The sequence below is a fragment of the Garra rufa genome, chromosome 20, assembly GCF_049309525.1.
Source record: "Garra rufa chromosome 20, GarRuf1.0, whole genome shotgun sequence".
Lineage (NCBI taxonomy): Eukaryota > Metazoa > Chordata > Actinopteri > Cypriniformes > Cyprinidae > Garra > Garra rufa.
This window is the reverse complement of record NC_133380.1, coordinates 37,337,944-37,364,449: the sequence shown is the minus strand read 5'-3', so window position 1 is coordinate 37,364,449 and position 26,506 is coordinate 37,337,944. Positions and strand designations below refer to the sequence as shown.

The following is a 26,506-nucleotide window of genomic DNA, read 5'->3' as shown; positions in this document are numbered from 1 at the left end:
TCTTCAAAAAACACAATTTCCTTACGACTGAAGAAAGAAAGACATAAACATCTTGGATGACAAGGGGGTGAGTACATTATCTGCAAATTTTTGTTCTGAAAAGTGAACTACTGCTTTAAAATTTCGGCTTTCTAATACAAACGGTTTCTGAGAAACTAACGGAAATGCAAAACATGTTGCAACCGTCCCCACTCTCCCCCTACTGCTTTTGCTGTATTTTTTTGACGTATCAAATAAACGCAGGCTTGGTGAAGAGACTTCTTTTAAAAAAACAATAAAAAATCTGACCATCAGAAATTTTACGTACATTTTTTGTCGCTCTGCTTCAAGGAGTAGTTCACTTTTAGAACAAAAATTTACAGAGAATGTACTCACCCCCTTGTCAACCAAGATGTTCATGTCCTTCTTTCTTCAGTCGCAAGGAAATTATGTTTTTTGATCAAACATTTCAGGATTTCTCTCCATATAATGGATTTCTATGGTCCCCCGAGTTTGAACTTACAAAATGCAGCTTCAAATGGCTCTAAATGATCCCGGCCGAGGAAAGAAGGGTCTAATCTAGCAAAACAATTGGTTATTTTCTAAAGAAAAATTACAATTTATTTACTTTTAACCTCAAATGCTCATCTTGTCTAGCTCTCTCTGTGTAAAGATTATAAGTTGTAAATGTTTTTAGAAAATAACCGATCGCTTCGCTAGATAAGACCCTTTTTCCTCGGCTGGGATCATTTAGAGCCCTTTGAAGCTGCATTTAAACTGCATTTTGGAAGTTCAAACTCGGGGGCACTATAGAAGTCCATTATATGGGGAGAAATCCTGAAATGTTTTCCTCAAAAAACATAAATTCTTTACGACCGAAGAAAGAAAGACATGAACATCTTGGATGACAAAGGGGTGAGTACATTATCTGTACATTTTTGTTTTGAAACTAAACTAGCCTACTCCTTTCAGTCCGACTCGTGAACGACTCTTTCAGTTCGATTACTGAACTAACCATTCAGACGAGTTTTGTGATTCAGTTCAACCGATTCATTGAAAAGCTCCGACTCCAAAGAGAGATTCGAACGATCGCTAACCGAAGAGGGGGCGGGGCACAACGAGGACCATCTCCAACGGTTTGTATGTTGTTTTTCATGAGTTGTCGGGTGTCTCTGTCAGTCATACGGCTAGCCCTACCCCGCAATCCGACTCTAGTAGCGAAGCCCGTGTCTCCGACTCTTCGAGCAAGCAGACTCCTAGTCCGTTTTCATTCGGTCTCCAGCGTATCGACATTATTCAGCATGCCCGAGCGGAGGCCCTTCGTGCGGTTGCCCACTGACGTCTACCCCGTCAACTACGGGCTGCGCCTCAAGCCCGACCTCATCGACTTCACCTTCGAGGGCAAACTGGAGGCAGCCGTGGAGGTAATGTTGAACCCGATGCCGTGCAGACCCTCTGCCCCCTCTGGTCTGGGCCCCAATGTCATGCCTTGTTCATGTTAAGCCTGGTTTTTCACTTTGCATTTTTATTAATGCTGATACTCTTGATGCTGCTAATCTAACGAGCTACCTGCTAGTGAACCACACAGCGGCTTTACACACCACGTCTTTCACATTTACGAGTTCCAGCGAGTTTCAATTACATTATTTATGGTTAAATACTTAAACCTAGTGTCCTCTAAGGACTACCTCTCGGAATAAACAGAACTAAGCAGTTAGTTTCTTGCCCCGCAAGCTAAAGCGCTAACTGGCGCCACACTGCTAACCACGTTAGCCTGCAGAACTGCTGTCATAAAGCACGTAAATACACACATGTATGTCGTAATTTAAGCGCCTTCCAGGTTATAGTTTTCACGTACGTGGCCGAGACGGCGAATCAGTCCCGTCTACAAGCTCCTGAGTCACTCTGAGCCTGTCTGACAGTTTACATGATACTTTATAGCTTACTATAATCACAGTGTAGTGCCTGAGGAAACACTAAGGTGGACTTTGTGACTTGGGATAAAATAATACACTTGATAAATATGAACTGAAAATTTCAGGTTCATTAAAAGTCTTCAATACTGATTAAATGCAACATATCTACATATATGAATACACACACACACACACACACACACACATATGTGTGTTTAAGATATGTGTATGACATTTTTGTCATTGTGTGTCTTATCAGTACAGTCACAGCATTTACTACTGGGTCAATTTCTGTGGTTGATCCTGTAAACAGATAGAAGACGGTAGAGGTCAATGCGGGCCAGATGTGACGAAACTGAGGTCCGGCCTCCTTCATATCCCTCTGCGTAAGATTGTTTGTGGAGCCTTTTTATAGACCAACAGCTTTACATGTTAAGTCATGTTGTACCCCACTCTAAAGCAGCCCTGTTGTGAAAGTCGCCTTGCAGTCGATGTTGTCTTGATGCCAAGACTTATTGGAGCGTGAGATTAACTACATCCCCCACAATGCCATACGCATTATGACCGTCATTTATGAACACCATTAAAATAGTGTACTGCTTGTTGTCCCATGGCCAGAGAGTGCATCCAAATCACATCCAGCTTCAACAAGCCACATGTGCTCTCTAAAGCTTCACCTTGGCAGTTTCAAGCCTCTGAACACAATGAGTATCATTATTCAGGATCCAATTCACTGTAAATGAAATCACGTGTGATAGTAGTTCAGTTCGAGGAATAATTAAAACAGTGCATTTACTGACTTTGTCTGTGGAAACTAGCTTCTAGGAGAGCCTGAAAGCTATTGATCGTCCCGGGAAAGTTTCGCTCTGGCGTTATGCAATAAATGCAGTCTTAAACGGCCTGTTGCAACATAAGAGGCCATGCAAACTGTTGTTCTTTTTATTCATAATCTGATTATATATGCACACGTCAGAATTTCATAGCAGCAGCAGCAGGAGATGGCCCTTGAGCCTCAGCAAAGCCGTGAGGATTCAGGCGCTTCTTTTTCCATGTGCGTCGTATTTGCTCGTACTCCTGGAGATTTCTACAACAAAACAGGAAGAGGGAAATTCTACGTGCTGTGATATGAGCAAAGATAAAAACAGCTCAAGGAGATGATCCCAGTATGGGTCCTGTCAAAGTTTAAAGAGATGTTTCAATTATTACAATTTAAAGGATTACTCCACTTCAACAATAAATGTCCAAGATTCATGGTTCATGTCTTTCTTTCTTCAGTCGTCAAGAAATTAAGTTTTTTTTTATAAACTTTCCAAGATTTTTCTCCATATAGTGGACTTCAATGGTGCTCAATGGTTTAAAAGGTTAGAAATGCAGTTTCAGTGCAGCTTCAAAGGGCTCTAAACAATCCCAGCCGAGGAATAAGGGTCTTATCTAGTGAAACGATCATTTTTGTAAAAAAAAAAAAAGTTAGTATTTATAGACTTTTTAACCAGAAATGCTCATCTTGGCTAGCTTTGCGATGCGCTCCAGTTCAAGACAGTTAGGGTAGGTCGAAAAACACCCCATCTAATTTTCACCACCAACTTTAAAATCGCCTGACATCTCTATTTGACCTTTTTTTTTTTTTAAAGTTGGAGGAGAAAATGAGATGGGAGCTTTACGACATAACCTAACTGTCTTGAACCGGAGTGCATAGAGTATGAGCTAGACAAGACAAGCATTTGTATTTAAAAAGTATATTCATTGTACTTTTTTTTTTTTTTAAATAACTGTTCGTTTCACTAGATAAGACCCTTATTCCTCAGGTGGGATCGTCTAGAGCCCTTTTAAGATGCATTGAAACGGAATTTTGGAAGTTCAAACTCGCGGGCACCATACAAGTCCATTATATGGAGAAAAATCCTGCAATGCTTTCCTCAAAAAAACTGAATTTCTTTGCGACTGAAGAAAGACAGACATGAACATCTTGGATGACATGGGGTGAGTAAATTATCAGGAATTTTTTATTTTGGAAGTGTAGTAATCCTTTAAGTGAGACATTTTTGATTTTAGAATATTTTAAAATGCAGTAACTTTCCTGTGATGCAAATGTCACATGATCATTCAGAAATCATTCGAATAAGCTAATTTGCTTATAAAAAGTCTTAAAGGGGTAGTTCACCCAAAAATGAAAATTTGATGTTTATCTGCTTACCCCCAGGGCATCCAAGATGTAGGTGACTTTGTTTCTTCAGTAGAACACAAACAAAGATTTTTAACTCAAACCGTTGCAGTCTCGTGACGATACATTGAGGTCTTAAGACACGAAACAATTGTTCTGTGCAAGAAACTGAACAGTATTTCTATCATTTTTTACCTCTGATCTTCCACAATGTCCAACTGTCCTGAGCGCGTTCACAACAGCCTGCTCTGGCAGCGATCTGTTGCGCATATACGTCACTTAACAGATCGCTTCCGTGCATGTGTTATACTGAAGAAACAAATTCACCTACATCTTGGATTCCCTGGGGGTAAGCAGATAAACATCAAATTTTAAACATTGAGGTTAGTTTCTCTTTTTGTGTCAGAGAAAGCAGCTGGTTCAGTATTTACTAAAAAACCAGGAAGAATTTTCCTGCAGTGATTGACTCTATTGTATGTAGGTGACGTGGGATTGTTCCTTTTTATGGCTGCTATCTGATACAACATGAAACAAAGGAAGGTTTCCAAAGCTTGCAAAAGGCAATGAAGTGTTGCTAGAAAAGCAACCACACACCTAACACTGAAAACCGTGGATCATGAAACCGCCGGACCTGTATAGATGTTAAAACTGAACTGTATGTCATTGTTCTTGACAGGTTACACAAGGGACAAACCAGATTGTGATGAACTGTGCTGATATAGACATAATTACTGCTTCTTTTGTGCCTGAAGGGGGGGAAGGTGAGTGCGAAAGTCTGAAAACCAAGCGTAATCCACATTTAGTTGATGTGTTTGCTTGACTTTTGGTTGATTGCTGGTTCGACCTGCATTAAATGCTTTATATTTTTTATTTTAAGGATTAACTGTGCTCATTTTCTCCCTGTCCATTTAGAAATTAACGCTACAGGATTTAACTATCAGAACGAGGATGAGAAGGTGACCCTATGTTTCCCCAGCACTCTGCAAAAAGGTAAAGAGCTCCTAATGCTGTCATGTCAACAATCTCGGTGTAATTAGTTGCTATAGTCACTTTATTGTCGCTTGAAAGCGGCTTGAACAGCTTCCTGTTAAAAGATGAATGGGCCTTCCTTGTTTTATGTCTTTTGTTTTTTTAATCACAGGCTTCTTGTTTTTCAGGGTCGGGATCATTGAAAATAGACTTTGTAGGAGAGCTGAACGACAAAATGAAAGGCTTCTATAGAAGTAAATACGCAACTCCTTCGGGAGAAATCCGCTACGCTGCCGTCACACAGTTTGAGGTAAAATCATATCAGGGTACTCGGTTCATTCATTTGTTTGCTCGCTCGCTTTCTCTGCCACTGTTTGCTTTAGCCCTTGTCATTAGTCATGTCCCCCTCTCGCTCTTCCTGCTCAATCATTCACGTTCCTCTGAGATCTTGACCGCTTCTGTCGACAAAGACGAATTCGCATAGTCATTCAGCATACGCTTTTATTCTTGCGAATGAGGAAAAACAAGCTATTTATTATGCGGGAGCCAATAAATTGGAGTAAAATTGCATAATGTGTTGTTTGGCCTTTGGGCCTTCGTGTATTTGTAAGTTTCACTATGATGCTTACATTACAAACATTGTTTACTTGATAGTTTTTATTGTGGGAGAGACAATTAACTGAAAGTTTAGCCTGTTAACTCGAGCTTTGGTTGAAGTTAAGTTAATCAGGGCTCGATGATAAGGATGTTCATGCTGGCTCGGGGCCAGTGTGAGAGAGTTGATGGAAAAGTAATTTGCTCCTTAGGTTTACTGCTGCATCGCCACTGAAAAATTTACACGCATTGATCTTGTACATCCATGTTTATGCTTTGCTAAGCTTAAATGCTTGGTTTTTGGTGATGTAATCTACATTGTTGTTGTACGTTTCGCTGATTTGTCTGCAATATTAAGTTTATCTAGCTGACTAACATAGAAATTGCAACAAAAAAAAGACTTGTGATAGTGAGTCTTGCTAGGTGTGTGTTAAGTAATCAGTAATGTTTTGCATTACATGCCATCATTTTCCAGGAAAAGTTTTTTATGGTGTTGTATTACAGATGTGGAATTTTTAGCCTGTTGCAAATTTACCAAAAGATTATAGCAGAAACATTTTGTATATATATGTGTAGGGCTGACAGATGAGAAATCACGATTAATCACATCCAAAATAAGGGTTGTTTGTTTACATAATATGCATGTGTACAGTGTATGGTTATTATGTGTATGTATAATAAATACACACACATGCATGTATATAATTAAGAAAAAATTATATTATATAAATGTAATTTTTATAATATAAATTGTGTGTGTTAGTGTATGTATGAATATATATATGTGACTAGGGCTGGGCGATATGGCTGAAAACTATATCACGATATCAGTGTTTCATATCGGTCGATATCGATAATTATTGATATTTTAAGGACCCATTTAAAATAAGGACCAGGAGAAAAATATATTACACTCAAGCATTTTTATTTTAAACTTAACCTGCCTCTGATCATAATCCCCTCAGTTATTAAGACAGAAATGTCAACAACCATGGAAAACACAAATAATTAAAATGTAAACATAAGTCTAAAGTCACAATATACACTTAATTATCTCTTAATCCTCAAATCAAACCCCATTCATTGTCGATGAAGTGAATGGTCAAGCTAATGTATGGCCCAGAAGTACAGCTGGACCACAGGTCAGAGGTTGTTGCAAAGTACTTGGCTGATAATATTTATTTCTGCACAGATTGCTGGTTGCCAGTAGCCAACATTACTTCTTTCCCGGTTCTTTAGCCTATACTTTGTGTAATAACGAAAACATTTATTTAAGTGAAAAAATAAGTCCAAAACTTTCAACATTTTGAACAATAGGGCCTTACAATCTTTTTTTTTTTCAGAAATTCTTGTTTTAATTTTTCTGAAAATCAAATGAAAGCAAAATCACTGATTTATTTTTAAAAATAAAAATAAACGGAGCTTTACTGTTAAAGTTAATACATAGAAGAAAATTTATATTCAGTTAAAAAAAGGTTTAATAATAATAGTATTTTTTCAACAATTAAGTGGTGACTCTTTATTTAAATTTTTTAACATATATATTGTTTTATGTAAATTATTTAAATGTGAACATATAAACACCTACATTATACTGTACAAGTAATACAAGACTAATATTGTTCTGTTACATGTTAAACCGCACTTTTATTTTGACAGGTTGCCGTGAAGTTTCAGTGTGTAATACAGTATGAATGATGGTAGTTTCACTAATGAAACGGTAAAATTGACAAAAAGTGACACTCACAGCAGCTTTGGAGATGTATTTATTGGAGTTTGTCTGTTCATGTGAGATGCAAAGGCCAAAAATTAGCGGGAGCGTCACGTGTGCAGTATGCGTGTAGTGAAAATAAAACGCGCCTCCTCCATTCATACATATAGAGGCAAACGGAACATGCAGGATTCTTATTTGGTCTTTTTGCGTTTCAGTTTTCACAGACATTAATCTGAATTAATTAACAGACCAAATTTTGATTTATTGGTCCAAAAATCGACGAATTCCGCGGCATTCCGCCCTATAGTAAAGTCCGTTTTTATGAATGGAGTCCGCGATCCCGTCTGTGAGGAGACATTGTAAACGCGCGATCATATAGAGACAGAAATCAAATGCCGTCGTGTAAATAAGATTAATAACATAAGGCTATTTAGTTTGTTTAATACAACATGGACCCGTTCTGTAGGAAAGATAACCTTAACTTCTATTGTGATCTGGCGCTATGAACTGGACGTTAAAGGGGGGCTGGGCGGGCCGACAAAGAATACAAAATATCGAACGTTTTATCGAACACATTTTTTTTATTGATATCGATCTCTTGTCTATCGCGATATATATCGTTATTGTTTTATCGCCCAGCCCTATATGTGACCCTGGACCACAAAACCGGTCTTAAGTCGCTGGGGTATATTTGTAGCAATAGCCAAAAAAACATAGTATGGGTCAAAATTATTGATTTTTCTTTTATGCCAAAAATCATTAGGAAATTAAGTAAAGATCATGTTCCATGAAGATTTTTTTGTAAAATTCCTACTCTAAATATATCAAAATGTACTTTTTGATTAGTAATATGCATTGTTAAGAACTTAATTTGGAGAATTTTAAAGGTGATTTTCTCATTATTTTTGCACCCTTAGATTCCAGATTTCAAATAGATGTATCTCGGGCAAATATTGTCCTATCCTAACAAACCATACATCAATAGAAAGCTTATTTATTGAGCTTTCATATGTACATATATACATATTTCATATATACATCTATACAAATTTAACCTTATGACTGGTTTTGTGGTCCAGGGTCACATATATCAGAGTATGTGAGCGGAGTGGAGCGGCAACAATTTCCCCTCCGCGCTCTGTGCATTTAATAATCGCTCCGCTCCAGCTCCGCTCCGGGTTCACAATTTCCCGCTCCCGCTCCACTCCTCGCTCACTGATATCAGAAACACCGCTCCGCCTTCGCTCCGCGTCAAAAAAAAAATCAGAAATAATGTTTGAAATATAATGGTCCTGTTCATAACACATATTAAAATAAAAAATACTAAAATAAAATAACAGGAGAGTTTGGAACACTAGTGTGCAAACTTTGTTCCTACCACATACCAAGCTAATAACATTGTCAGCGTTAAAAGAGTATAATTGCTGCTTTATGCAGGGCAAGTTTGTAATGAAAATAAAAATACATTTTCGTCAAGTTATTTTACCTACGGGTCTCTGCATTTCTTACAGATTTCTGCTCATTCGAAATCGGATACCATTGCATTTGTTTTAATGCATTATTGACAGAGTGATTGCATGTTAATAAGTGCTGTACCTGTTTAAATGATGCTTTCACCTGAAAATATTCAGTATCTAGAATGAACAAACTAATTGACTAATGAACTATAATTTACCGCTCATGTCCATTGCCATCATCATAGCCTTCTCATTCTTTCTGATTTGAGTGATCCATCTCTATCAAGCTAGCTAAACATGTTTAACATGTAAATTCTTGCTTAATATGCAGTTATATTACGGACCGTTGGCATGAATTGTACTCATGATGGAGCGGTGGTGGAGCGCTCTTGGAGCAAGTGAAAACCTCGACGCTCCGACTTTTCAAAAATCCGCTCCTCCCTCCTTTCAAAATCAGACCGCTCCGCTCACATACTCTGATATATATATATAATTTTTTAAAAATATATACTGCTCAAAACTTTCAAAACAATCAGTAAGATTGTGGAATGTTTTTTAAAGACATTATATGCTAATCAAGGCTGCATTTATTTGATCAAAAATCCTGAAAAAACTGTAATATTGTGTAATAATATTTCAGTTTAAAATAACTGTTTTCTATGTGAATATATTTTAAAATGTAATTCATTCCTCTGATACAAAGCAAAATTTTCAGCATCATTGCTCCAGTCTTCAGTGTCACATGATCCTTCAGAAATCATTTTAATATGCTGATTTGTTATCAATGTTGAAAACAGCTGTGCTGCTTAATATTTTTTTGGAACCTGTGATACTTTTTTAAGGATTTTATCATTAAAAGGTAAAAAATAATAGCATTTATTTAAAAAATAAAAAGATTTTCTAACAATATACACTACTGTTCAAAAGTTTGGGGTCAGTAAATTTTTATTCTTTCTTTTTTTGTAAGATATTAATACTTTTATTCAACAAGGATGTGTTAAATTAATAAAGTGATAGCAAGGATTTACATTGTTAGAAAAGATTTATATATTGAATAAATGCTTTTCTTAATAACTTGTTATTCATCAAAAAATCCTGAAAAAAAAAAACAATCACAGGTTCCTATAGGATCATGTGACACTTAAGACTGGAGTAACAGCTGATGAAAATTCAGCTTTGCATCACAGGAATAAATTATATTTTAAAGCATATTAAAAATAAAAAACATTATTTTATATTGTAATAACATTTTGCAATATTACAGTTTTTTTCTGTATTTTAGATCAAATTAATGCAGCCTTGATGAGCATAAGAGACTTCTTTAAAAAACATTACATTAAGTCTTACTGATCCTACATTTTTGAGCAGCAGATTACATTTATGTGTGTGTATTTGTATATACATAGTAAATATACACAGTACACACACATATAAACACAAACCTTTATTTTGGATACGATTAATCACAAAAAATCTGTGAAAAAATCACAAGAAATCTGTGTTTACATACTATATATATACAGTAGTCAACATTCGAAGTGGATCAAAACCTTTCATCAAATTTGTCCTAAAACCAAAAAGAATACCCGTTCTTATCGTAGGACAACTTTTGATTAACTTTTTTGATCCACTTCGAATGTTGACTACTGTATATATATATATGTGTGTGTGTGTGTGTGTGTGTGTGTATATATAGATATAGATATAATAAATATACATGGTACACATACATATTTTATGTCAACACAAACTCTCATTTTGAATGTGATTAATCACGATTAATCGATTTGACAATATGTGTATAAATAAAACAATAATATATTTAAAAAATAATAATAAAATAACATTTTTTGTCACTGGGCCAGTAAAAATGTTGTCAGGGCAAGTAATCAATCATGTTTTGCCACTGTTTTCTAGCAAAGCTGTTTTATTTAAGAAAAAAGTAACCATATGTTTTGTGAGTTTAACAAAAAATGTAAAAATAATGTAAAAAAAAAAAAAAAAAAAATCAAGCAATAATATACATTGTTATAAATGAAGATTCTTCTTCTTTTGACATTGGGCCAGTAAAAATGTTAGCAGGGCAATGTTTAAAATTGTATGTTTTCTAGCAAAAGTGTGTTTTGTTTATGGAGTTCTGTAACAGCTGTGTGTTTTCCAGCTTCTTGCGGAATCAAAACATTTAGTGAATTGAATGAAAAATTACATAAAAATTAAACAAATTCTTTTGTCAGTGGGCCAGTGAAAATGTTGGCAGGGCAAATCTAAATCCAAACCATTGACCTGACTGGGCCAAAAGAAAAAATCAGAATAGAGTGCTTTTGTGCATCTGTGGGATTTTGATGCCATGTAAATATCTCTTCACGTGTTTGAATCACTGCAAGTCTCTTCCTGACTCGCTGTCTTCATCTCTCTCGATGTCTCTCACCCCCTCCAGGCCACGGACGCACGTCGAGCTTTCCCTTGCTGGGACGAACCCGCTATCAAAGCCACTTTTGACATCACCCTTATCGTCCCAAAGGACAGAGTAGCCTTGTCGAATATGGTACGTGTCATTTTTTAAAAAATCTTTCCCTCTGGAAACAAATGTCCCTAAATGACTTCACATTACTGTCGGACGTGTGCATTATCTAACACAGGCCCAGAGGCGTTGTGCCTCCCCTAGCCGATGTACATTGTCTGAGTCATCCGCATGCGGCAACACAAGTTTTTACCTGTGACGTGTGCCGGTCGCATTCCTTCTCTTTTGAAAATGAATTTTGTAACACTATATTAATCTAATAACCTGTACTAGTCATTCTTAGGAAGTTATTTGCTTTTGTGGTTTCAGTAATTTAAATGTAAAGTGACCAACCACAGTTTATTTACATGCGAGTCAAACCGCTCCTTCCATGCCCTGGCAAGAATTAGCTGCAAATTGAACTTGACTTTTCGTTTTTCTGCGCAGAATGTTGTTGATCGAAAGCCATATCCAGAGGATCACAGTCTGGTGGAGGTCAAGTTTGCCACTACACCCATCATGTCCACCTACCTGGTGGCATTTGTCATTGGCGAGTATGACTTTGTGGAGAGTCAGTCATCAGATGGCGTGACGGTCCGTGTGTACACTCCTGTCGGAAAGGCGGAGCAAGGGAAATTTGCACTGGAGGTATGAGAACTGCTCTCTTTGTATCTGCTTGCATTTTTTGGCATATCAAACTCAAATTGGTCTAGATATTTGTAGATATAAATACACACAGTTGGAGTCAAAAGTTTACATACACTCTGCAATATTTTAATTATTTTGCCAAAACATAAGGGATTATACAAAATGCATGTTATTTGTTTTTAGTACTGACCTGAATAAGATATTTCACATAAGATGTTTACATATAGTCCACAAATGAGCCTGTTCAAAAGTTTACATACACTTGATTCTTAATACTGTGTTGTTACCTGAATGATCCACAGCTGTGTTTTTTTTTTTTTTCGTCTAGTGATAGTTGTTCATGAGTCCCGGAACAGTTAAACTGCCTGCTGTTCTTTAGAAAAATCCTTCAGGTCCCACAAATTCTTTGGTTTTTCAGCATTTTTGTGTATTTTAACCCTTTCCAACAATGACTGTATGATTTTGAGATCCATCTTTTCACACTGAGAACAACTGGGGGACTCATATGCAACTATTACAGAAGGTTCAAACACTCACTGATGCTCCAGCAGGAAACACAATGCATTAAGAGCCGGGGGTGAACACTTTTGAACATTTTTGCCTAAATATCATATATTTTTTTCATTTTGTACTGCCCTTTAAGAGCAACAGAAGATACTTGCATGTTTCCTTGAAGACAAAATAAGTACAATTTACCCTGATCTTCAAGTTCAAAAAGTTTTCACCCCTACCTCTTAATGCAATGTGTTTCCTTCTTTGAACCTTCTGTAATAGTTGCATATGGAAAGTTGCTGGAAAGAGTTTAAATACACAAAAATGCTGAAAAAAAACAAAAGATTTGTGTGACCTGAAGGATTTTTCTGAAGAACAGCAGGCAGTTTAACTGTTCAGGACAAACAAGGGACTCATGAACAACCATAACTAAACAAAAAAACACAGCTGTGGATCATTCAGGTAACAAGAATTGTATGTAAACTTTTGAACGAGGTCAATTTTATAAATCCAACTATTTTTCTTTTTTTCTTCTGGACTGTATGTCTTTTATGTGAAATATCTTATTCAGGTCTAAATAAAAAAAACAAATAACATGCACACACTTGTTTAGATTTATTACAAATTGTTTAGGTATTAAAAAGAAAGCACTAAAATAAAATGTTTTCAGTGCTACAAGTGGATTTAAATATCACAACATTATAATGTAAAGTAATAATGTTTAATTTGTCTTTTTTTTTTTTTTAGGTTGCTACAAAGACCCTTCCGTTCTACAAAGATTATTTCAGTGTTCCTTACCCGTTGCCTAAAATTGATCTAATTGCTATTGCTGATTTTGCTGCTGGTTGGTATCATTTCCATTAAATATTAAACATCTCCCGCATTGTTGTATTTAGTTTTAACCTTTGGTGCTTTTGCATCCTGTAGGTGCCATGGAAAACTGGGGCCTTGTTACTTACAGGTGACTTTTAAATTAAATGAATGATTATCAAACCTGAGACTTTTAAAATCAACACGGAAACTCAGAACCTTGTGCTTTTTCAAATCAGCTATTCAGGAGAACTTCATTAATATTTCAGCTGTCTTGGTAGCATGTTAATCCCCAGCCATACCTAAACAATACGAATCACATTATGTTCTGCGTTCTATTCTTATGCATTTTTCATTTCCTTGTTTAAAATTTTGCACTCATCTCCTCACAGGGAGACAGCTCTGCTGATTGACCCAAAGAACTCGTGTGCGTCGTCCCGGCAGTGGGTCGCCCTGGTAGTCGGCCACGAGTTGGCACATCAGTGGTTTGGGAACCTGGTTACCATGGTAGGTACGCCACATATAGTTTTTGTAGGTCACAGCAGTATTATAACTCGGGGATGCTGAGAAAATGTCTGTTGCTGCAGGAATGGTGGACACATTTGTGGCTCAACGAAGGCTTCGCGTCTTGGATCGAGTACCTTTGTGTAGACCACTGCTTCCCTGAATACGACATATGGACCCAGTTTGTATCTGCCGACTACACTAGGGCTCTGGACCTGGATGCGTTAGATAACAGCCACCCTATTGAGGTATCTCCCAGTGTGTGTCTCTAATGTTTGTTGCTTTTAAGTGTTTGTGCAGATAGCAGGAAGTTTTGATTCGCACTTTGTTTGTCTGTTTGTCTACTCAGCCATATCAATTTACAGCATTTAAATTCCAGACCCAGATTTAGCCTGATGAAATATTGATCTCTGAGTCATGTTTCACAGCGTGTGTGTTTTAAATCGTAGGTTGATGTCGGACACCCTTCAGAAGTGGATGAAATATTCGATGCCATATCATATAGCAAAGGGGCCTCTGTCATTCGCATGCTGCATAACTATATTGGCGATGAGGTGAGAGGTCACAATCAGCCTGCTGCACAGAGATGTTCACAGTGTAAATTTGTCAGGTGGTCGATGTGGGGAGTATGTATGGAAAAACATGTTGCTCATCTCTCTATTGTGCTGGAGTCTATTAGGGATGCACCGAATGTTTGGCATCTGATATTATTCAGCTGAAAATTGCAAAAAAAATCTAAAATAAGCAAAAAGGCAGAATAAATTCTACAGAACAATGATGTGACACGATCAAAGAAAGATGCAAAATGCTGTCTAATACATGCACAAATTTATTTAATCTGACAGCGCTGCACGAGCTTGTAGCCAGGTTCCAAAGTCCAAAGCGTGAGGAAAATCTGCGCTGAAACACATTCATAAATGTTAGTATTGTAATTTTACTGTTGTTCTGAAAAAAAAAAAAAAAAGTAATACAAAAATAATGAAAGCATACATTACAACAGCTCTATTAATACATTTATTATAACATTCTCTTTTGCTCAGCAAGGCTGCATTAATTTGTACATTTAAAAATTCAAGAAGGAGGGAATATTATTTAAGTTAAAACTTATTAATTTTAAGTTAAATTGTGCTTTGTTGGTAGGCTAAAATGTCTACTAGAATGTTGAAAACTGGTAAGTAAATATTTTTAAATAGTTGTTTTGTAATCGATTTTTTTCTTTGAAAAGCAAGACAAAACTGTAAAAAGCGAATATTGGCTATTTAATTTATGCAATGGTGAACAAAATTGGCAAAATACATGGGGGAAAATCACGAAAAACTGTGTTTGGTAATCGGCCTTCGGCACAGTGTGTAATTTTGTTCGGCTTTGGCTTCGACCAAGAATTTTCATTTTGGTGCATCCCTAGAGTCTATGATGTTCTGGCACTGGTAATTTGACAGATGACTACTGTTAAAGGGTTAGTTCACCCAAAAATGAAAATTAGCCCATGATTCACTCACCCTTCAGGCATCCTAGGTGTATACGGCTTCCTTCTTTCAGACGAATCCAATCTGACTTACATTAAAAATTATTCTGCCACTTTCAAGCTTTACAATGGCGTAGGTGGTTGATTCACTTCATGAGTCCAAAACAAGTCCAGTAAAGTTTAGCGAATCAATGTGTTTTTGTAAGAAAAATATCCATCTTTAAAACGCAGTAATCACTTTAATCTAGCTTCCGCCAACTGATCGTACCAGGAAGCAGCTCCAGGCCGATGACGTAATACGTCGGTGTTGCGCATGCGTCGCACAGAAGTGACAAACACGAATGCGCCGTGAAGAGATCAGAACAAAGGTCACGAATTAGAAGTTCAAAACAAGGATTTGTAAAGGATTTCAATATAAACCAAGAGGAGACTGGTTTTCCTTTGCTAAAGTAAGAAAACTTTGCTTCCTTTGCTCCTGTAAACAAAGCCGCATTCGCAGCGCAGACATCATCCGCCTGGAGTTGCTTCTGGGTCTGACAAGTTGGCGGAAGCTTGATTAAAGTGATTCTAACGTTTTAAATATGGATATTTTTCTTACAAAAACGCATTGAGCTCCCTCCAGAGCTGTGTGAGGCTCTTTTTATTATAGATTGAGGCACTTTATTGCAGTGGTTTTCAAACTTTTTAAAGAGCGACCCTATTTTTTCCTTTTCAAATTGATGCGACCCGCATATATATGGACGGAATGTTTTTTATCGGTGATGGAAAAATCTGGAGGCTCTCCGTCAATTTGACAGATTACGTTGAGGGTGATCTGTTGTAATTTAACTGTAATTCCCACCCCTGTCTAGTTTGTGGCGAGGTCGCTCCAGTGTTGCAGCAGAGCATGGGATCCAAAACAAAAACGAAACTATCACGAATCATTTGCAATGCGTTTGATTACGCACAGGCGAGTACCCAGTGTAAGCTACCGCGATCTATCAAGCCACATTAAATGAACAAAATTTGAAATCTGAGACTTTGTTTCATATCAGAAGTAGTACAGAACTTAGCCTATTGCGATTTATTGGATAGGAGGTGCAATATTCATTCTGTTCATTCATCAACGGAAAACAGCATAGACTAAAAATTGGATTGGGATTTAAGAATCGATATTGGTTCTAAAAATGAGAATATTAAATTTAACACATAAATGCAATAAAATGTGTCATCATAATTAAAGTATGAAAATTAAAATGACGGGTAATAATAGATTATGACAGAACTATGTTAAACTCTAACGCAACCTGTAAGAAAAAAAAAAAAAAAAAAAATATATATATATGACAGAACTATGTTAAAGTCTAGCGCAACCTGTAAAATATATATATATTACAGTTCCACAAATCAACAAATATTGCACAAATCAACAAAAATGTTTATTTAGTTATTTAAATTAAGTTTGCCGGTTCCCGATTCCTTCTTCCCTTAGTCTTGAATTTTATTACATACATATATACATTTTCCATTAATCTTCTGGCGACCTCATTTTTCAAGGGTTTGAAAACCACTGCTTTATTGGACTAGTTTTGGACTGATGAAGAGAAATACCCACCTATGCTATTGTAAAGCTTGTAAGTGCCAGGATAACTTTTAATATAATGCCGCATTCCAGGCAACCCATTACCCATGTTTTTTTTGTTTTTTACCTTCTACCCATGAAAGTGCACTGGAACGGCAGTCAAACCTGTGACTTCCTACCCGTGAACTCGTACTAGATCAATGTACTCCCAGTTCCACGCTCTGACGTCACATAGCCCGCGAAAAAACAATGGCAGCCTGTTTTTTCAGATGCTGTGTTTATGCAAGTGGTACACAGTGTATAATACCAAATACGTTTCCAAATATACAAATAACGTATCCCTCAAATAAGCAAGGAGTAAGCACCTTTGGCGATAGAAATGATTGTAAATGAGCATAAGCCCTGTACGGTCCGCCATGCTGGTTTGTTTACATCTAGCTACCACAATTCCTTGTGCTCAGTTTGGCGTTGACTTACCTGGAACACTACAAAATTGTGAGTCATGATTTGAAGTTGTGACTTATGGGCTCAAAAACCTGCCTGGAATGCAGGATAATCTGATTGGATTTGTCTGAAAGAAGGAAGTCATATACACCTAGGATGCCTGAAGGGTGAGTTAATCATGAGCTAATTGTCATTTTTGTGTAAACTAACCCTTTAATTGTTGCAACCAGCCTTTGTTAATACTGACTCACACAGTGGAGATCAAAATTAGAGAACAACCTATAAACACTCTGAAATATTGTTGTAGCTGTAGGTATACCACTGTTCTACTAACGTTTTTGACAAAATATTCAAAGCATTTCAACAAAACCTTTATTTTGTGGATCAGAATTGGAGAACAGTAACCACTGTAGGACCAAAAGAAGATTACAACTAAAATCTTGGAGGGTTACAGCTGTCAGAAATTAGTAGGAAGTGTAGAGGCCCTTGTTTTGAATGACTTCTGCATATCTGTGGCCACAGAACATCGCTTATGAGTTTCTCACACTGCGCTGGTGTGATCTTGGTACACTCTTCTTCCACTCTCTTCCGGTAACTGTAGTGGGTTTCATAGCCAAAACTTTGTCTCCAGAGATTTTCAATCAGGTTTAGATTAGGACTCTGGCACGGCCATTTCATTATTTCAGTGTTCTTGGCTTCAAGGAACTGCTTTACCCGTTTAGCAGTGTGACAAAGCTGAGGGCAATGTCTTGCATAAAAATTGCAGACTGATTGGGACATGCTTGCAGGAAACGAGCTGCATGTTGCTGAAGGAGGTTCTGATCAACATTTGCGTTCACTTTGCCATGTATCTGTATAAGAAGCCCAACTCCAGCTGGAGAAAATATTTCCCCAACCATGAGACTTCTTTCTCCACCTTTCACTAACTTCTTTACGCACTTGGGCTTCAGTCTTTCTTCAGTTTGACGCCAAACAAAATGTTTCCCATCAGACCCAAATAAATTAAACTTATCTCATCACTAAAGTGAACTTTGGACTAGTTTTCCTCTCTCCACACAACATGCTCCTCAGCAAAGGTGAGCTAAGCCTTTTGCTTCTTTCTGCTGATAAGTAGGGTTGGGTATCGAGAACCGGTTTCATTTTAGAACTGGTTCCAAATTTCCAATAACGGGTATTCGATAAGACACGTGCATTTCGATTCCGCTTAATGATTCCCGCGTTCACATTTTAATGTGACTTTTAAACTTTTTTTTTTTTAATGGAAGGAAAAGAACTTGCACACATCTGATGCACGAGTACAAATCGATGCGGGTTCCCGACTTGTGTCCGTTTTCGAACAGTTCCGTGCATTTCTACTGCAGAAAAGGTTGTTTCAGCCTGGAACTGACTTCTCTTTCACATTTATTGACTCATATGCACGAAATACGTCAGCATTTCCTCATAAACACAGCTTTTTTTTTGTCTTGAGTGAACGTAAACAGATGCGAAAGAGAACGCATGTGTAACAGTATTTTTACATCTTTGTTCAGTGTTAAAGAGACAGCCGTCTAATAAACGTGCTGTCTGTCATTAATGTTAATCAAAGAACAAAAGAAAATCATTAACTGACTGACTGCATATCTTTTATAAATTTAATGAGGATTAATCAATATTTTATTTATGAAAATACAGCTATGCAGTGTTTTTAAACTTTTGATTTCAATTTCTGTACCTGACATTTGTTCGGTTTTACTTATTTATGCTATTGCTAATTGATTGGTTTGTTCCTATTTTATTACTTGTCTTTAACAATTTAATGTTTGATATTTATATCAGTCTAGTTGTTGTTGTTTTTTCTGTGGTATTTTTTGGTAAAACTATTGGCAAAAGACAGAATAAATATGTTTGACATCTAAATGTTTGACTTTAAAACTTTTTAATGTTTTTTTAGTTTTTATTGGAATCGATAAGAATCAGATTTGATAAGCAGAACCGGAATCGATACCCAACCCTACTGATGAGAGGCTTACGCTTTCAGTCTGACTTCTCTTATGGTTCGTTCACACCAGACGCGACTTGCACGAATAAATCACGCTATTCGCGCATAGTTGGGCGCTTGAACATTTTGAGTTTACTCGCTTCATTCGCGCGTGAAATTTGCTTCATTCGCACGTGAAATTCACTTCACAACAGACGCGAATTCGCGTCATGGGAAGGGCTTCTGCCACTTGTCAGCAGGAAAGTAGTTGTAAAATACGGCGAAATAGCTCAATTTGCTGGCTTTAACAAGCTTGTAGTCTCAATATGTATATACATAGCTCAAATTGAGTAAAGAGCGTTTTTTACAACTTACCAGATTTTCCGACCTCCTCACTCACTTTCTTCCAAGCAAGATCCTTTTTATTACTGTTTCTATAAAAGAACTAAGATGTATCATACAGCTCTGAGTATCCACATACAGCAGAGATGATTTTTGTCCTCCATTGTTGTTTCGTTTTTGTGCCTCCGTCACTATTAGAGCAAGCTCCTGATTGGTTAACGCGGCGCAAATTTTCGGAAAAGTTCAGATTTTTGAACTTGCGCGAATCACGCGTTACCTGTGTCAAACGCCCGAAATGCTCAATTCGCGCCAATCGTGTCTTTCGCGCCGCAGGGAGGGCTAACGCGTCTTTGCATTGACTTAACTTGTAAATCACTCGCGCTTAACGCGCCATTCACGTCTGGTGTGAACGCACCATTAAACGTGCTGAGACAGATCCGTACCCTGTTCATCGCTAAACTGGCAAGCAATTCCAGCTGCAGTGTTGAACCCATTCCCCATTGAGAGTGTCTGCATTATGGGACGCTTTTTTGGGAACTTGAATGAATTAATGTCATTGTAAACCTGCAGTATTCAAGAAATCACAGATTTGAAATGACAAACTTCTTTTGCAGTAGCTGAAAGTGTAATCCCTTTGGCCTTCATCTAGACCAGTTGCAATCATGCAATCTCAGTGAAAATTGGAAGAATGCTGCCTTTTAAATTAGCACAGGGGTCAGATTAACACCTACAACTTTGAGGCATCTGAAAGTGTTCTCTAATAGTTCTTTTTTTATACTGTGCTTCAGAATACAAATAACTTATGAAATACGCTTAACCTGCCTTTCTTATTATGTTAGGATAACTTCAAATAGGATTAAGCGCTGACCTTGAAATTTAGGAAATTCTAGGTTGTTCTCTAATTTTGATCTCCACTGGAGATTCATTTACATTTCTTTACAGTTTTGGTTTTGAACTATTTCTGATTGAATGATCTCTTTTCTAGGATTTTAGAAAGGGAATGAATGCTTACCTTTTGAAGTTTCAGCACAAAAATGCATCTACTGGTAAGTCGACCCGCCCCAATCTTTGCGTAGATTAAGCTTTGACCCCTTTAATAATTTTTTATCTTGATGACTAAACAGCCTAATGACCTTGTAAACCCAAGATTCTTTATTGCACCGTTTAGGCTTGTTAAGACTCCGTCTCTTCACAGTTATTTTAAGCTTTTATATTTTCTGTTTTAAAATTTAATAGGGTTTTCAGGATGAAAATAGCCAAAGGCGGCATTTACAAATCTAAGTTGTTTGATGTAACACACCTACATTCACCATCCTACATTTTTGTTTTTCAATCATTTGATATTTCATTAATCTGTTACACTCGGATGTACATTACATTACGGAAGAAAACATCTGTCACGACTTCCATTACATCATGACATTAAATATGAATGAAAGAGTTCTTGAAGTCTGCGCATTATAGGCGTAGACTGTTTTTGAAACTCAATTAGGTCATAAATCACAATTATTTTTATGACAGTTACTCATCAGTCTAAATTGATAATTCTACCAGTCCTAGCAGTTACCTTGAACTGTGGAAAGTTTGCAGCGTGTTTTAGACAGAGTTACCTATGTATCAATTTCTCTGGATAAATGTAGGATGATGTTTCTAATATTTAGCGTTTAGCTTGATTTTTCATCTGCGTTTTGTTATTTTCATACTTAAAATGTAATACAGCATTAGAAAGCATACTTTATAAATTATAACATTCAGTCTAAAACTGCTCCAAAATTATTATTTTTTTGCTTTTTTATCACATGCAGAACAGACATCTCCAGTTAATAATTTTAGAGGGCAAAAAGCTGAAGTGTCTGTTTTGTATGTGCTCTGTTGCATGATGTAAAAATAAAAAAGAGAGAATAAAAGAAAAGCAGGCTGGACAATTTTATTCTAATTTTTATGAATCTACACACTCAAGAGTTTATAAAACATTCAACAACAAAACATTCATTTTCACTTGTGCTCTGTGTATGTGGGAAAGTGCCTCCATAAGGAAATGATTCAGCATTGCTTGTGGCCTGCGATCTGGTCCAAACAACAGGGATTACAGCTGTAGTAATTACATAGTGTGTTACATTGTAATTCTGACACAACATAGTATTTGGCAGGAGTATTGTGGGCGTGTGTGTGATCAGGCACCAGTGTTGTTATTATGCTTTGTTAATTGTTGTGTAGTCGGAAATAAAGGGTGTGACGTTCTCGCATTCTCTGTCCCAGAGGACCTATGGGAGTGTTTGGAGCAAGCGAGTGGGAAGCCGATTGCCGCAGTGATGAATTCCTGGACCAAACAAATGGGCTTCCCTATTATAGTAGTGGATCAAGAGCAGGTAACATTTACAAACCCATTCTCATAAAGGTTTTTGATCCAATCCAGCGCTTTGGCCTTGTTTTTATTTTTTCCATAAAGTTTCAAATACAATTTAAATGCCCCTCGGGGTATTGAAAAGTCTTGCTGAGATGGTCTATGAGCTTCTCAGGGAGCATCTGGTAATAACAACTGTTGTCTTGGCAATACAAGAGCTGAAATAATTGGTTTGGGTTATGTTTTTTTGTTTGTTTTTTCTCCAGCATGGCAGTGACCGTGTGCTGAAAATCTCTCAGAAGAAGTTCTGTGCTAGCGGACCACGTAATGGTACATGCAAACAAAAGCAGTTAAAGGTCATTAATTGCTTACTCTTATGTCGTTCCAAGCCTGTAAGACCTTCGTTCATCTTTGAAAGACAAATTAGGATATTTTTGATGAAATCTGAGAGCTTTCTGACCCTGCATTTACAGCAACGCAACTGTCACGTTCAAGGCCTAGAAAGGTAGTAAGGACATAGATAAAATAGTCCATGTGACATCAGTGTTTCAACCTTAATTTAATGAAGCTATGAGAATACTTTTTGTACATGAAGAAAACAAAAATAACAACTTTATTCTAAGGATATACAGATAATGAACTAAAAGAAATGGATGTTCTACGTCAGACGAAATTGTTAAATGAATTTCCTATTTTTGTTTTCTTTGCTCACCAAAGGTATTCTCGTAGCTTCATAAAATTAAGGTTAAACCACTGATGTCACATGATGTACTTAATACCTTTCTGGGCCTTGAATGTGTTTGTTGTGTTGCTGTGTATGCAGGGTCAGAAAGCTCTTGGATTTCATCAGAAATATCTTAATTGTTGAATGTTGAAGATGTACAAAGGTCTTACGTATTTGGAACGACATGAGGGTGAGTAATTGATTACAGAATTCTCATTTTTGGGTGAACTGTCTCTTTGAACTACTGAACCCTCTAGTTGAGGTCAAAAGTTAACTGCAAGATGTTAATTATTTTACCAAAATAAGAGGGATCATACAAAATGAACGTTATTTTTTATTTAGTACTGACCTGAATAAGATATTTCACATAAAAGATGTTTACACATAGTCCACAAGAGAAATGATAGTTAAATTTATAAAAATTACCCTGTTCAAAAGTTTACATACACTTGATTGTTGCTCATAAGTCCCTTGTTTGTCCTGAACAGGTAAACTGCTGTCTATTTTTCAGAAAAATCCTTTGGTTTTTCAGCATTTTTGTATATTTGAATCCTTTCCAACAATGATTGTATGATTTTGAGATCCATCTTTTCACACTGAGGACAATTGAGGGACTCAAGGTCCCTCAGTTGAGGTTCAAACACTCACTGATGCTCCAGAAGGAAAAACAATGCGTTAAGAGGGGTGAAAACTTTTGAACAGAATGAAGATGTGTATATTTTTCTTATTTTGCCTGATTATATTTATTTGTTCAGTTAGTACTGCCGTTTAGAAGCTACAGAAGATACTTGCATGTTTCCCAGAAGATAAAATAAGTGAAATTTACCCTGATCTCCAATGCATCTCAATGCTCTTAATGCATCTCCTTTCCTTCTGGAGCATCAGTGAGTGTTTGAACCTTCTGTAATAGTTGAATATGAGTCCTCAGTGTGAAAGTAGTTGGAAAGGGTTGAAATACACAAAATGCTGAAAAACCAAAGAATTTGTAGGACCTGAATGATTTTTCTGAGAAACAGCAGGCAGTTTAACTGTTCAGGACAAACAAGGGACTCATGAACAACTATCACTAAACAAAAAAGCAGCTGTGGATCATTCAGGTAACAACACAGTATTAAGAATCAAGTGTATGTAAACAGGGTCATTTTTATAAATTCAACTATTATTTTCTCTTGTGGACTATATGTAAGCATCTTTTATCTGAAATATCTTATTCAGGTCTGTACAAAATAAAAAATAACATGCATTCTGTACGATCCCTCTTATTTTGGTCAAATATTTAACATTTAACAGATTTTTACAGATTGCAAGGTGTATGGAAACTTTTGACCTCAACTGTATTTGTCTTTTTCTGCCTCTGTTATACCCTAATGTTTTTTTATGTGCTAGATGAGAACTGCCCCAATTGGATGGTTCCCATCAGCATCTGCACCAGTGAGGACCCGAGCTGCACCAAGATGAAGGTTCTGTTGGACCAGCCTGAAACCACAGTTAACGTCACCAACGTTGCACCTGACCATTGGATCAAGGTCAGAAAAGGCTATTTATAATTTAAATATCAATAAAACATCAATGAATTTTTAAGATGAATGACGTCATGATCTTTGTCTTCTTCAAATGTGCAGATTAATCCAGGTACCGTGGGATTCTACAGGATCCAGTACAGCTCAGTCATGCTGGAAAGTTTGCTTCCTGGTATCCGAGACCTCACACTGTTGCCTGTGGACCGCCTGGGCCTGCAAAACGACCTCTTCTCTCTGGTGAGTCAGAATCAGTGTTTTGCAAGTCAGAGTAGAGGCTCAAATCTCCACCTTGAGACTTGAGTGAAGTGTCAAGTTACAGAGTTTCATCGAAGTCGGGTTCTTTTAAGCTTCCAGGCCTGACAAATACATAATAAACTGTGAATCAAATCATGTGGGTTTTGAAAGTCAGCTCCAACAAAAAAAAAATCTTTGTTTGCAAACCTGTATGGATACTGAGAAATGTTAAGTTGCCATTTTGCTGAAACAATAAATGTATGGAGGATGTTGTTATTTTTAATATCGATTGGGTCACATTTGTTGATTGATAGATGGAGTTCCATAGTATTTTTTTCTATACTTTTTGGTTACCCACATATCTTTAGTGTCACATGATCCTTCAGAAATCATTCTAATATGCTCATTTGCTGTTCAGGAAACATTTATTATTATTATAAATATTTCTAACAGTTGAGTACGTTTTTTCAGGATTCTTTGATGAATAGAAAGATCCAAAGATCAGCATTTATCTGAAATAAAAAGCTTTTGTAACATACAGGATACCATTCAAAAGCTTGGAGTCAGTATATTTTTTAATTTTTTTGTTGGGAAAGAAATTATAAAAATGAATACTTTTTAGCAAGGGTGCTTTAAATTGATCTAAAGTGGTGATTAATACCTTTATAATGTTACAGAAGATTTCTGTTTCAGATAAATGCTCTTCTTCTGAACTTTCTATTCATCAAGAAACCTGAAAATTTCTACTCGGCTGTTTTCAAAATAATGTTTTTGAGCGTCAAATCAGAATATTAGAATGTTTTGTAAAGGATCATGTGAGTGCTAAAAATTCAGCGTTGAAATCACAGGAATAAATTACATTTAAAAATTTTTTTAAATAGAAAGCAGTTATTTTAAATAGTAAAACTATTTCAGAATGTTATTATTTTTGCTGTACTTTAAATCAAATAAATGCAGGCTTGGTGAGCAGAAGAGACTTCTTTAAAGAACATACAAATCTTACTGTTCAAACTTTTGACTGGAAATGTATCCTTTTTTTTATTTTGTGCTTATCTTTTAGAGTGTATTAGTGGTTCACTATTGGTGTTTTACTATCTTTGTGTTCAGTGTTGCTGAAATGTTACTTGAGAAAAGCGATTTCAACAAAATCATTATCCGCTTCTGTTCCTCCTCTCCGTCTGTTTTTAATAGCGCTGTGCTGTGTCTCTCTGTCTGTCATGCCCTCAGGCTCGAGCAGGTATGATCAGTACTGTGGAGGTGTTGAAGGTGATGGAAGCATTTGTGAATGAGCCAAACTACACGGTGTGGAGTGACCTGAGCTGTAATCTGGGTGTTCTGTCCTCTCTGCTCTCACACACTGACTTCCACGAGGACATCCAGGAGTTCATCCGAGATCTCTTCACCCCGATCGGCATGAAGCTGGGCTGGGACAGCAAAACCGGAGAGGGTGAGTGCCAGAACTCACAATTCAAAACATATGAACATTCTGTCATAAATATTCACCCTCATGTCATTCCAAACTTGTTTTAACTTCATCTGTGGAACATAAAAGGTTGTATTGTATGAAAAAACACACTGAGACTTTCATGTTCCACTGAAGAAAGAAAAGCATAGATATATATATCACAGGGGTGAGAAAATGATTTTTGGGTGAACTATCACTTTAAAGGTGTCATATTCTGCACTTTTCTCTGCACTTCACTTCACTAAAATAGTACCAATTTCTCACTCTCTTCAATTTGAAACTATGTAAATGACTGTGGTTATGATTGGCTGAGCAAGGTTTTTATAGTTTTTTTTTAAATTAGTTTTATTTTAATATAATTTTCAAATTTGCAATAAAATTTGGTTTCACTTTTATTAGTTATCATGAACAACTTGGTTAGTTTTAGTTTCGTTTTTATTTTGTGAACACATTTCTATTTAGTTTTATATAGTTTCAGTTTTTTAGAGATCAAATAGAGATCACTATTTTCCCGCAATTCTAAACTAAGCTAAATAATGCGAGACAAAATATAAATTGCTGCAGTCTATTTAAAGGTATTTCATTCATTTGAATGAATTATTAAATATTTAATACATAATATATGTTTTTAAAATACAACATATTTAATACACTAATTTTTTATATTAAATTAATGAAAAAGTGGTTTGAATTAGAGCTGCTCGAT

The 26,506-nt window shown here is 36.5% G+C and overlaps 1 protein-coding gene across 1 annotated transcript in view; it reads left to right on the top strand.

Annotated features, from left to right (window-relative positions):
- The first annotated feature begins 1,090 nt into the window (after window positions 1–1,090).
- Window positions 1,091–26,506, top strand: part of npepps (aminopeptidase puromycin sensitive) — a 40,066-nt gene continuing 14,650 nt past the window's right edge. Inside the window, exons 1-17 of the mRNA XM_073825428.1 lie at window positions 1,091–1,403; window positions 4,733–4,817; window positions 4,969–5,046; window positions 5,214–5,335; window positions 11,228–11,335; window positions 11,738–11,938; window positions 13,178–13,274; window positions 13,358–13,391; window positions 13,633–13,747; window positions 13,828–13,992; window positions 14,194–14,298; window positions 20,499–20,559; window positions 21,773–21,882; window positions 22,124–22,187; window positions 23,968–24,107; window positions 24,204–24,338; window positions 25,563–25,782. Coding sequence (XP_073681529.1) covers window positions 1,122–1,403; window positions 4,733–4,817; window positions 4,969–5,046; window positions 5,214–5,335; window positions 11,228–11,335; window positions 11,738–11,938; window positions 13,178–13,274; window positions 13,358–13,391; window positions 13,633–13,747; window positions 13,828–13,992; window positions 14,194–14,298; window positions 20,499–20,559; window positions 21,773–21,882; window positions 22,124–22,187; window positions 23,968–24,107; window positions 24,204–24,338; window positions 25,563–25,782 — 2,122 coding nt within the window. The 5' untranslated portion in view covers window positions 1,091–1,121. The remainder of the gene's footprint in view (window positions 1,404–4,732; window positions 4,818–4,968; window positions 5,047–5,213; window positions 5,336–11,227; window positions 11,336–11,737; window positions 11,939–13,177; window positions 13,275–13,357; window positions 13,392–13,632; window positions 13,748–13,827; window positions 13,993–14,193; window positions 14,299–20,498; window positions 20,560–21,772; window positions 21,883–22,123; window positions 22,188–23,967; window positions 24,108–24,203; window positions 24,339–25,562; window positions 25,783–26,506) is intronic.